At 35.5% G+C, this 14181-nt stretch overlaps 1 protein-coding gene across 2 annotated transcripts in view; it reads right to left on the bottom strand.

Annotated features, from left to right (window-relative positions):
- Window positions 1–698: 698 nt before the first annotated feature.
- The window catches only part of LOC131034414 (uncharacterized), a 137208-nt gene continuing 123725 nt past the window's right edge, over window positions 699–14181 (bottom strand). Inside the window, exons 7-8 of one of the 2 annotated variants that reach the window (XM_057965887.2) lie at window positions 1376–1515; window positions 699–1223 (exon numbers count right to left, since the gene is read on the bottom strand). In XM_057965887.2, coding sequence (XP_057821870.2) covers window positions 862–1223; window positions 1376–1515 — 502 coding nt within the window. In that variant the 3' untranslated portion in view covers window positions 699–861. The remainder of the gene's footprint in view (window positions 1224–1375; window positions 1516–14181) is intronic. The other variant, XM_057965888.2, reaches the window with a different exon arrangement.

Genomic DNA, 14181 nt, shown 5'->3' with positions numbered 1-14181 from the left:
TCAATTTGCTGTTCAAAACATATTTGATAGTCTGGTGGATGTGTTAAAGTCGTGTTTCATCTTCATCGCATGAGATATCTACAACATTGGGGTTTACTATTAAATTATTAATAGCTTAACATTTTAAAAAAGTTTTGGATCTACTAGGGTTGGATAGAGCATAAGGGTTTACCATTTAGGGCCGGATGAAGAAGGCTAAAGCAGAACATCGTGATTTTTAGACTATTGTGTAAACACAAATATAATCGAAGGTTTTATAAGGCTCTGGTTAAATATTCAGCCCAAAATGTATTGGTCCAAGACAAAGGATATTTACTGAAGATTTTAACTAATATTTCTAGTAATATTAGGCTTGGGGCAATACGGTTACATTTTGTTTTTCTTGACTGGCCTAGGGTTGGATTAGTAAATGCCAACCCTTACATGGTCTGAAAGTCGCTGTCTCGGAATTCTGCAAAAATAAAATTACATAATTTTCAAGAAATTAAAATGATATGCATTTTTTTAGATTATGCATACTTATAGCTAAATAAACATTTTTGTTAAGTTCATTATTATTTAAATGATCTACCAAAAGCGGGAAATTTCAAACATCAGCAATCTTTGCCTCAAGTAGTTCATTACAATAGTATGTTTATCTTCATTATTGTAGTTTATAATAATAGTATACTTGCCTACAAAACATAACATGTACAAGATAGCAGAAAAATTGAAGGGAATGCAATATCACTCCCCATTATAAGTACATTTCAATACGGAATACAAAGCTTTCTCTACGTCCTTTCATTAGAGCTCATGATAGACAATTATGTCACTTTAGCATTGCCTTTCAATGAAAGACAAATACATCAAATTCTATGCTCATTCTCTATCATCAGACTTGGGCAAGCCCTTAAGAACATCCCGCAATGCATAATAATGATTATCACATTTATGGTCAGAAAACATTGTGCTAGAGAGGACTATCCTACCAAAATGCTCGTTAGGATGGCCTTTCCATAGGGTACAATTTTCTTTACCTCCTGTAGTTTTCTTATCTACAGTGGGAACACACCTGCCCTGGATATGATAGAGTGTTCCAGGAGTAAATAATTCTTCCTGTGCACTTTCAATAGGTGCCAAAGCCAAAGGATCAGAAATGCAATTGTTGGAAGATGCTCCTGTGAGCTTCATCTTAGAAGATGCATAAGATCCAGCAGTTTCTCTCATATTTTTGTCACCTGCTTCTCAACATACAAGAAAATAAAAAATCGAAGTCATCGATATGCAATGTAAAATTAAGATTTGACTGCTACATGCATGCAGAAAGAACCTAAAACCAACTCATTACAAATTTCAGATGATAGAATTTATCGATGCATCAGTTTCTGCTTACCCAAATCATTTGAACTGCTGCTTGATGTTGCATATGCAGCATATTTACGAGCTACTTCTTGTACAGATGACAGAGCCTGCATTGTGTTGGCAACGAGATCAATGACACCTTTTTGGTCTTCTCCCTCTAAAAGGCTTGTCCTGGATAACAAAACAATTTATGTAGAATCAATGCTTGCAATATGCATTCATGATGTTGAGGTACTTCAGTAATTTATGTAGATTTCATTGTCATAATTTTCATAGACCCATTTCTTTGATTTTCACTTTTTCAGATCATTTTTCTATCTGGTATTGAACTAGATATGTTAAACATATCACATAGCTTGACTCAACATTACATTTTTATGACCAGCTGGACCCATTTCTTTTTCCATGGCTTTTTGCACTTGAATGTCATTGTCCTGAACATGCTTACATTTTTCAGCCCCATTTTGACCATAATGTACACACAACATTTTCTTTTAAAGAGGTTAAGCATCATATTTGTCTAACATGTAAAAAGGCTCAAAACCACCCATCAACCCTAAGTTGGATAAAAAGATACAGCATAGTAGAACCGGTAAATTAGTGTTTATGACAGTTTATGAAAATAAGGTGACATTTGCACGGAGCAGGTCATAATAGCCATAATGCGTGCTTTAAGAGCTTATAAGAGTCTAGAGAAGACTATTGGCATTGTGAAAATCATCAAATATTTTGATGGCATCCTCAATTTTCTTGAACAGTTATAAAAAGTCTTGCTAAAGCACATGAGGATAAAAATAAAATAAGGCAGATGGCTAGACAAAACTGAACCAACCTCCCCACATGACAAAAGGGGGAAAAACAATTAGTTTCTAGCATCTAGTTTGTGCATGCCCTGATATGTATTTGATCAAGGTATTCCTGAGACAATAAATTAGAATTTCTCCACTTTATTACACTAAGGACTATGCTTACTGTGAAATGGAAAACTGCTGTTTGTCATGCTCCAATTGATAAAACTCAAGCTAAAGTGACCTGAAATTGGAAGAAAAATGTAAAGAAAACAATGAACAGCATCAAATACAGAAGAATGATATGTAAAGCCTGAAGAAAAACCATGATGGAATAACTCCAGTAAGAATTTAGACTACTTTATGTTTCCTTTATTCACCAAGAAATATACAAAAATTACAAAGGAATTGCTCTCTGCTCTGCTGCTTTGTCATGTCCCCTCCTGGATCCTTATATATATAAGGAGAGAAAGAGAGAGACCCTAAATGAAGAAATTATTATTATTAATTAATATAATAATTACTAATGAATGATTAATTAAAATTCAATAATTAAATATTACTTATAAAGGTGCACATTACAAAGAGCACAAATGGAGGTGTATTCTTTCTATGCCATGCCCCATCCTTAATCATCATATTTTTCCTAACCAAGAAATATGACCTAAATATAGCAATTAAAATATTGTTAATTGTTTATTTATTTAATATTTTGATTTATTCATTATATACAAATGATATAATAAAATAAATATAACAATTATTATTAATTAATTAATATTTGTTAATCGATAATGTTCATAAAATGTTTTAATGAAATACCATCACATCATTCAACTGTCATAATGATTCTACCACATAAGTTTACCTTGATCATCAAAGGAAGAATCATCTAGTTATATACGATATGTTCACTAGCCCAATCATTGGTCAAAGACTCGATTAAGACTTGAAGTATAAACAATCAATAGTTTATACATTTCAGATAGGATGCAAGCATACCATTTATTATTTATGGGCATCGTGGAAGGTTAATACGGATGGCATAAATGATGTCAAAGATTAAGGAGCCGATTCTTCTCTAAGGAAGTTCACGGAATAGTTTCCTCTTAAGACACGGCTACGGTATAGTTTCCAATGAACAACACAAGCGATCATGTTAATATCAATAAGGATATTGATGACTGATTAAGCAATTACAATCAATTAATTTTGGAGCAATACAAGATGAGTTTAGGAAGAGACATCGGACATGTCTCTTGGAGGCATCCAATCTAATTGCAAAGATATAAGAAGGAAAAAGAAATATAGAAAGAGGAAGAAAGGAGGTGCTTAATACGTATGCTAGATGTATGAAGCTTGATGATGATATCATGCAGAATTTAATAATAATATTTATGTAGACTGCAATACGTATGACAGTCATTTAATTTTCTTATTGTGGCAGACCAGATCTGACACATGTCAGGTTTGTCTGCTCTTCCAGCCAGAATTATAATAACTAATGTTTTTAGGCAGTGGTGGTGTTAATAAATTATATAATAAGTTATATATATATATATATATATCAGAATAAGGAATAATATAAATATTGTAAATATGGATATTGATAATAATAAATTTTAATATCATAATTACTATTAATACAGTATTTTTAGAGATTAGTAATAATTCATATAACTAGTAATTAATAAATACGTAAATGATTTATAAATGAATCAGAACAAGATTAATTGTTTAGTAAGGTAAGGCATGTCACAGAATGTATATGTAAATAAATATAAGTAATAAATATTTTAATATATATATTAATGAATATAAATAATGAACATTTGAATACATATGTTCTTAGATGTTAATGAATATGTATAAACATAAGTAATGAATACATATCAATGAATGGTAGGAATATATGTTAAGAAATAAATGTGAATATTGGATAATGGACATTTTTCTGACCATTACATGCTTGTACCGAAATCAGCTTCCTTAACATGCTGATACTTTCTAAGACTTCCAAAAGGAATCTCTACTCCTTCACACAACTCTCTCTCATGAAAACATGGTGAAACAGATATTGAGATGGATCTAAATCATCAAACCAACCCTTGAAGCAGAATGAAAATAACATTTGCTCCTAAGTTCTAACCAAGTCTGGAAACAATAAGTTTCAATCTTGACAGATTCACTGTGGACCAAAGCTATGCCACGGAATTTTCAGGTTTGAAAGGCCTGTTCCTGAGACATCACCTCAATGACAATAATGTTGTTATCTTCTGACAATACCATCAAATCCCTGAAAGCTCCCAATGGTCCAGGTACATTTGAATAAGGCACTACAGATCTGATAATGCAGGATTAGGTATGTTCAGCTAGATTGCCTAGTCTTTCAGCCACATGTTTTGACATGTGGTCCAAGAGGATTTGACGCATTCATAACTCACAGTGCAATGATAGCATTTCACACAATGCTAGCTTTACTACACTTTAGGATCTTCCCAAAAACAAGTGGTCATACCATAGAGCTCTAACTCATCGTTCCAGCCACAAAGCTCCAATATTGTCATCCTCATTCTGCAGCATATTTTAAAAACAACAAAAGAAAGGACAAAAGTGAAATAAGGCAAGCAGTTGCATTTCTTGTAGCTGTTATGATGGCCCTCTATCTTCTGCTCTTGTATTTTAGTATAATATGGCTTTTCTTTGAATAACAGGATCATACAACAAATAGACATCTTGTGGCATAAATCCAACTTTTCAGAGTTTGTATAGAACTTGCGCATTTTACAATCTTACAATTTGAACTTCTAGCAAGATGTCTAGATGCTCTTGAACTCTCTCATTGAACATCACTCTCTTTGATGTTTCCATCCTGTCACTCCTCCATTTACTTCCACTCAAAGCACATTTGTATCACTGTGAGTTGCTCGTAATGCACTCCCTATGCCCCAAATCAATGGTATCAGAGCTTTCATTTTTTGTATCAAAGCGCAGTGGTATTGGTGTTTCTTATCTAAATTCTTCTCTGCATTTTGTATGCTCCCTCACACCAGGTCTAAGTATAGATGGCATAATCCTAAAAATCACATCCCTTCACAATCTCAATAGATCACAAACAACCCAATCTACCCCCGAGATAATGACTTAAAAAATGTTTCAAAAAATGACAATTCTTTGCAATAAGAAATCGATGATATACAGCAACATTACAAATAAGAAAAAGTTAGCATCATTGTGCACTTTGCTCTACTTCTGCAGCATGTTCAATCTCCTTCAAACCCATCAATCTCATCTACAAACAATCCATTTGTAGGTCGAACACTGTCCAGGTTAAAAGTCAAACTAGGTAGCTGGTTTTAAAGGAAAAATAGATAGTGATGCTGTAGACAACTGAAACTCATTTATTCCTATTACACAGTAAATCAATTTCTGATCAAGAAACTATCACTTTCACTATTTTGAGAGACTCTTTTCTATAGAAAAATGGTGGAACAACTACAGCACCACCTATGAGGATGACCATACACATGTAGACACTTGGCATGCTTTTGTTAAAGCCTTGGAAGAAACCCCTATTATCCTGTTAGAAATTATGATGCAGATAAAAGTATTTTGACCTTCATCACGGTCGTGACCAGTCTATCCAAGAGTATATTCATATACCTCATGATTCAAATTCCAAGTTGTAAGGACTCGAAAGTCCTAACTAAAATCTCATTTTGAAGTCTAAAACTAGGTTAAGACCATCCATCCAAACCAACATGTACTTCCTCATTATTACTTCCCTGGGAGAAGCCAACATCTATGCTTGCAAGATTAAAATAAATGCTACGCAAAAGCCTAAGAATGAAAATTCTAACTCCCAAGATAAGTTGCAAAATAAAAACACCAAGTCTGAAGCCAAACAGAAATAGAAGCATCCAGTTCTACCAAGGAAAAAGAACTCATCATTCCCAAACAAACAAGTCACTTGAGGAACAAAAGAGGCAATCAAAGATTGGGAAAAGGTACATAATACATAATTCCAAAAGACTCCACTAAAGAATTTACTATCGCTGCTTGCATAAATAGAAGCACCCAATTCTACTACAGTCCCACAAGATAAAAAAATCATCATGGACTTTGAGCCAAGCACCATGGTAGCAACTGTTGCAAGGTGTGCGCCCTTGGTCTCTGTGCAGCACAAGCGGTGGGTTTGAGACATGGTTTAACCGCCTCCCGTGGATTCTATGTCTGGTGGTTGTAGCGGGCATTGACAGGTCGACCTTTTGGTGCAATGACAACCGTACCCAACAATTGGTATCAGAGCTGGGTCGCGGGTTCAAACCCCACTTGCGCTGAGGGGGGGATTGTTGCAAGGTGTGCGCTGTTGATTTTGCCACAGGTATCATATATGCACCAAACATTATCTCACACAGCATATATCTAATCACACCTGGCAGACCATTCACTCGGATCACATCAAATATCGTTTTGTCTTCTGTGATGTCCGATCTGCCTTGAATGTTATACGAACTGCTGAGTGTTTCTTTGATGTGTTATCGATCTGTCTGTTGTCAATCTTAGATAGTCGATCTTCTTGATATATTATCAGACCCGATACAATTACCCAATCTGCTATATTAATATTTGAATCGACAGAATTAGAACGAACACGGTTTTCCATTATTTCTCTGTACGTTGAGTGAATATATATCCCTTTTGCTATCTTCGTTTCTTGATATATATATACATGGAAGAGAGTCATCTCTCCTCAGGGAGTTACAACTCCTCATGAAATATTGTATTCTTTCAATAAGGGTCGTGAGCTATAAATGAATATAGCTTTGTTCATTAACAGAACTGATTAGCAATAACATTCGATCACTAATGATATTCCTTGCTTAACAATATCGATTCTAATATTGATTAATAATAATATTAACATTACTTTGCTTTGTTGATTTGCTTAACAGATATGCATATCACAAATCGGCTAGAGTGAGAAGTATAGTTAATTCTAAATGATCGAATCACCAAATATGTAAGGCCAATAGGCCATTCACATATTTGGTCTGAGTCGGTCTTGAAGGATTACTATTGATGCTATAACATCAACACTCCCTCCTAGCTAGGGAGGAATCCTTCATGATCTCTACAAGTCACATCACTTCATTGTGATGACTAACACAATGACTACACTCATATGTGGAAGGGAAAGATATCACCTCACTGTGATATCAAGCATTATGGCTTATCCACAGATATCATCTCACGTGATATCCACCATAGATATATCCTCATGTAATATCCACCATTATGGCTTATCTATAGATATCACCTCACAGGATATCCACCATTATGGCATATCCATAGATATCACTACATGGCATGTCCACGGATTTCACATCACATGAAATCCACCATGAATATCTTTTTATGTAATATCCACCATTATGGCTTATCCATGGATATCACATCTCATGATATCCACCATTATGGTATATCCATAGATATTACTACTAGAGATATAAACCATTATGACATATCCATAGATATCACGTCCCATGATTTCCATCATAATGGTATGATCAATCAATATCGTAAGATCGTCACCTTATGATAATGATCAGTTGTACAAGTGTTCACTATTGAGAGATCGTCACCTCACAATAATGTTCACAAGGGCTCATCAAGTACTGAACCAATATTGTCATGGAGTCACACACATGATACTAATCATGAACCATATCAGATTAATAAGATTGCATATAAGAGTTTACACTTTAAACATCTTAGAGAATACATTAGTGAATAGCATACCTTTCCACCATGTCTCTAACATAGTGATACTTGATCTCCACATGCTTTGACCTTTCATGAAATACAAGGTTGGAGTCTGCATCACTCTTGGTGGATTCCAAGCTCACCAAGTATTAATCTATCCAGGAATATCATGACCTAGGAGTCAGCATAAAGGCCATGGGACTCAATCCCATGAATCATAGTCCTTTTACTAGAGAAACCATCTTGACATGGTCTACTCCCTCTAGACCAATATGACCAAGATCCTTGGATGTCAATCGAAGCACATCCTCTTAGCTGCTCCCTCTGTCACAGAAGCATACCCTGCTCACATTGTTCCAATCATGGAAGATATCTTGCTCCAAGAGACTCTCATCATTTGGTATGATCCACATACGGCTGGAAGTGCTAGATCTAGGACCACCCTGGACCTACTGTCATAAGATCGAGCCCTAGACCAGACACGAATATGACCATCCTGAGGTTTAGAACAAAATCCCCTCGCAATCTGCTCCCTCTGAATGTTATTTCCTCCTCTTCAAAGAAACGACTTCAGCGACCAACTCAGTCTCATGGCAGCAAGCATCAAGTTCTTCCTTCCTTGAATGCAATCTCTTATGCTTCTTGGTCTGTCCTGAAAGCATCTCAAAGAGATTAATAATAGTTTATAGAACTAAACTATCCCAAAGAGAAATACCAATGTTAGAAGCACTCGAGGATCATTGTTCCAATATAATTACATGAATTAATAGCCACATAGAAAATTCATGAAGATTATGAAATACTTATCTCGTTTAAGTTAGAATCTCTTCAGGTGCTCGATACAATGAGACCCAAATCCCCAACTATGATGGATGAGGGTTGACTTTTGTAATCGCATAATTACTATCACTTCCCTTTGTCCATGGTTCCTCTTAAGATCTCCCTTGTCATCAATGGATTCCAATTCCTCTTCATGTAAACCTGAATACTCCAGCATTCAACAAAGAGTGAAAAATATAATATCAAAATAGCTCGACATAATGCTTGTCGAAACACCGACCTGTTGACCGACTCTACTATCTGCCACATGAATCTCAAGAACAAAATCAATTCTTCCTAGATCTTCAGACTCTTGTCTTTATTCAGCACTACCCGACTCCAAGAAGACATATATCAGCATTGGCAATAATACGGTCGTCTTGTCCAGTTGTTTTACCTCTATTGAACTGTGTGTGCCCAACCAAGCCCTCAGCAAAAGACAGTTTGAGCTCTAAGTGAATTGCATAGGCATTGATAAATAGAAGGATTACAAATCCTGCATTCAACACATTCTTTTTACAGGTTATGGCTCTGCCCATCATGAATCGTGAATGATCTTTAGATAGGTCTGAACACGTAAATCCTGTCTAGTCAAAACCAAGTTGCATATAAGCACTGGTTTGATGTCATGCTTCAACAAATTAAAGGATAGCATCGGCTATCAACATCACAAAGAACTTGGTATGCAGATAAAGGTGTACCCACAGATTACTAGCAGTAGAATGAGGAAAGAGGTACACCAAATCAAGAGAAAGCTACATTAAGTGTCCCCAGAATTCAAATCGACAAATGACTAAATTGATTTCGCAGATATTTAAAGCCTATTGGAATGCATGATTTAGGGGATCACATTAATTTTTGGGCTGCCAATGGCATTTACAACCACGATTTTGTCCTGGATAGTCTTGGAGTATAGGGATTGTATGGAGGCCCCCAATGCCAATGTGAAAGTTGATGCTCAGGATGCTATCAAATGGATCAATGTGAGATGCTAGGCAATGCCCCCTCTATCAAAAATTGTGATGTGCACTCTCAATAGTCAGTAGCCCGTGAAAGGTAGGCTAACTTCTATACACATGTGCTCCAATCAAGGAACATCAAGAATAATACAATGCAGCTCTGATATACTCTGACTCCAACTGTGAGAGAAAACACTACGAATCTGCTTCATACACCATCTATACCCAAAAGTGCTAAACGCAATCTCCAATATGAAGCTAATCCCACGATATTCTCCTAAGCCCGCTCTGATACCATGTTGATTTTGCCGCAGGTATCATATATGCACCAAACATTATCTCACACGGCATATATCTAATCACACCTGGCAGACCATTCACTCGGATCACATCAAATATCGTTCTGTCTTCTTTGATGTCCGATTTGCCTTGAATGTTATACGAACTACTGAGTGTTTCTTCAATGTGTTATCGATCTGTCTATTGTCAATCTTAGATAGTCGATCTGCTTGATATATTATCAGACCCGATACAATTACCCAATCTGCTATATTAATATTTGAATCGACAGAATTAGAATGAACACGGTTTTCCATTATTTCTTTGTACGTTGAGTGAATATATATATCCCTTTTGCTATCTTCGTTTCTTGATATATATATATACATGGAAGAGAGTCGTCTCTCCTCAGGGAGTTACGACTCCTCATGAAATATCGTATTCTTTCAATAAGGGTCGTGAGCTATAAACGAATATAGCTTTGTTCATTAACAAAACCGATTAGCAATAACATTCGATCACTAATGATATTGCTTGCTTAACAATATCGATTCTAATATTGATTAATAAAATATTAATATTACTTTGCTTTGTTAATTTGCTTAACAGATATGTATATCACAAATCGGCTAGAGTGAGAAGTATAGTTAAATCTAAGTGATCGAATCACCAAATATGTAAGGCCGATAGGCCATTCACATATTTGGTCTCAGTCGGTCTTGAAGGATTACTATTGATGCTATAACATCAACATGCGCCCTTGGTCTCTGTGCAGCACAAGTCGTGGGTTTGCGACATGGCTTAACCACCTCCCGTGGATTCTGTGTCTGGTGGTTGTAGCGGGTATTAATAGGTTGACCTTTTGGTACAACGACAACCGTACCCAACAGCAACTACCATTATGACCTCATCTTCCAATTCAAATCTATAAGAAGCAAAAGGACTGATCCATTCTCAGAAATGTGTGAATAGACAACCTGTACATCTCACCATAGTTGAACTACTCACCAAAAGCAAAAACTCGCCAAGGCCTGAAAAAAAAACTTGGGAAAAACTCAGCTAGTACTCTGCAACTTAAAAAATTGCTTAAATTTAATTTGAAATGCATTTTTTTTGCAAAATTTAGTGAGGAGATGCATCCAGTGAGTCAATAAATGAGAACACAAAAGAAACAAGCCGAGTCTAGATATATTTAATTGATTTAAACGCAAATTGGGCACAAAATGGCATCCTCTTATGGAATGCTGGTGGCTGATAGACTGAAACAAAATGAAATAGAAAATTGTTTTTCTAAAACTAAAAGTAAATACTACATCAAAACATTTTGCATCTTCCTCTTCTTAGCTCTGGTGAAAAATAGGGAAGAGATAGAACTAGAGGGTCTAGTCCTAGGAGTCTGATGTGCCTCCTCCACCTCGCCAAAATGAGGTTGAGCATAGCACCCCTTGTAGGGGTCTAAGGGTGAGAGAGAGAGAGGTAGAGAGATAGGTCTAGATCTTGGGGAGAGAGGAGAGAGTGAGATAGAGAGTGGTACAGAGAGGGGATGGAGGAAGAGTGATAGGAAGATAGATAGGTCTAGAATTCGGGGCAGATAAAGTGAGTGAGGTAGCGACAGCGAGAGAATGCTCATAGGATCCTACTGATTACTGAAAGTTACCTGTCTGAAAATTAAAAGATCTTCTAAAACCTAGAATTTGCATTATAACTCCTACAGATCTAAAACCACTCTCTCTCGAACATCCTGCCAATATATACATGAAATATAACTTGAAGTATAAGAAAGGAAAAAGACATATTGAAATGTGACTTATGCTAATAGGAGCCTACTAGTTAGTGAAATTTGACTGTGTTTGAAAATTTAAAAGATCTTCTAAAACCTAGAATTTGCATAATAACTCCTACATATATGAAACCACTCTCAAACATCCTGCCAATATATACATGAAATATAACTTAAAGTATAAGAAAGGAAAAAGACATATTGAAATGGACTTATGCTTATAGGAGCCTACTAGTTACTGAAATTTGACTGTCTGAAAATTTAAAAGATCTTCTAAAACCTAAAATTTGCATTATAACTCCTACAGATCTAAAACCACTCTCAAACATCCTGCCAGTATATACATGAAATATAACTTAAAGTATAAGAAAACCTTTCTTATACTTGAATGTTATATTTCATGTAGATATTCTAATGAAGAGAATGAGAGTGACTTGAAAAAAAAAATTAGACAATTTTTTGACATGTTTAGGTCTTTTTTTTTTATGCAGTCAAGTTTTTTTCAAAGACTTTTGCGAGTTAAAGTCAAAAATACTCACAGAGCAAAACAACTCACGAGTTTTTCAAAACTCGTCGAGTAGTCTACGAGTATTCCATCTTTTCATCTCACTATCAACAACAGTATCCAAATGACCCTAATTTTATCTAATGCAGTCCCAAGATTCAACCTGCCATTAATACCTTACCCACAACCAAACACTACTGGATGTTTTGACAAATTGACTCAAGTTCTAAGAAGTGTCACCTATCAATGTCACCTATTATAAAAAATCAAACTTTTTCAAGATGACACTCTTTGTGATATATTGTCATTAGAGGCATGTGATGTTTTACTTCGACAACAATATCTTTTATAGTAGCATAAATCTATGAAGCAATCCTAGAAATGTAATCGTAGATGTTTGTAAGTTTAGTGGTCGGTAGTAATTCCTAAGCTTTCACTCATCACCCCAAAGCAATGCAAGAAGCTAATTTGTAGTAGCAAGAAATATGTGCTCTTATTGTGAGACCTTTATGCAAAAAAGATTATTATTGTGGTAGAAGCTTAAATCACACCCCCTTTAGAAGAACAGTGACAATTGAACAAAATGGTGCAAGATTACAAAGATTCTTTAATCCTATTGAAATCCTTAATCACTCTGTAGTGAATTATACTATTGATATGATTCTAAGAATGCCTCTCTATATTGTCGCTCGTGCCTCAAGAATATTGAGATTAAATAGTAGACAATGAACTTGGGAAAGGAGAAGCATCACACCCATCTCTTTGCCTTGTGGCAGCCCCACCACAAAATGACGATGGCATGGGGAGATTGTGAATAAACTAAGCTTTGAACAAGATCTAAGTTACCAAGTTCGGCTATATAGGCCCCCATATTCCCTAAATACGGTTTGAGTTCAGGGTTCATGTACAGTTCAACCTTTGGTCCACCTGCTTCTGCTGATGCAGCTCTTGGTCAAAGTGTACACCGCTGACAAATTTGACCTGACTAGATGATCCAGCAGGCAACCAAGGATATGATTATGGGTTTATTAATTTTAAGGTTTTTTATAACATATATATATATACACAAGTTTTACAGTGTTTTTGTACTAGCGAATCCAAATTTTTCAAAATTTTGCGAAATCGGCGAACCAGGTTCTCAAACCCGAACCAGCAACTTAGAACAAGATCAGTGTCAAGAAGCAACATCTCTTTCCCAGATTGTAAACCAACCAGCCAGCTGAACCAGGCCAAAGTCTTTACCAAGATAGATCTCAAGTCAGAGTACAATCGAATTCTTGTTGAATACTCAAATGTATTGAAAATCAACACCAAGGAAGGTTTATTTGAATACTTGATCATGCCCTTCAACTTGACCAATGAACCCATGACATACACATGATGAATGATATTCTCCAACTTCATTTTTTGTTGTTTATCTTGAGGATATTCACATTTTTAGCAAAACATGGGCACAACATCTGTATTCAGCAAGTGCTCAACACTTGTCTGAGACACAAGTTCTACACCAACAAGAGTTTCACCACGTAGGAAATTCAGTACCTTATCTTAACAAGATTTATGTCATTCTGGAATAACCTATACCAAAGATAATGTACAATATTCTCCAACCATTCACAACTTCATTTTTTGTTTGTCTATCTTGACAATATTCACAATTTTAGCAAAACAGGGAAGTAAAATCTGCATCGTATTAAGCAAGTGCTCAACACTTATTTGCAACACAAGTTGTATGCCAACATGTAATGTCCTACCCCATTGGCTATACATTTTTTTGCACTTTCTTCCTTAATATAGTACTCAGACATTTAGACAAACAGTTTGCTTGTAAGTGCAGATTTATGTTTCCATTTTCTTTGCAATGGTATTGATATTTGCTTGTGGTTTATATATGAGGTTCATGCTATAATCCTTAGGGAAATATACATATCAAACAATAAA

This window comes from Cryptomeria japonica, chromosome 8 (genome assembly GCF_030272615.1).
Source record: "Cryptomeria japonica chromosome 8, Sugi_1.0, whole genome shotgun sequence".
Classification (NCBI taxonomy): Eukaryota; Viridiplantae; Streptophyta; class Pinopsida; order Cupressales; family Cupressaceae; genus Cryptomeria; species Cryptomeria japonica.
The sequence above is the reverse complement of the archived record's forward strand: the minus strand, read 5'-3'. Positions and strand labels throughout refer to the sequence as shown.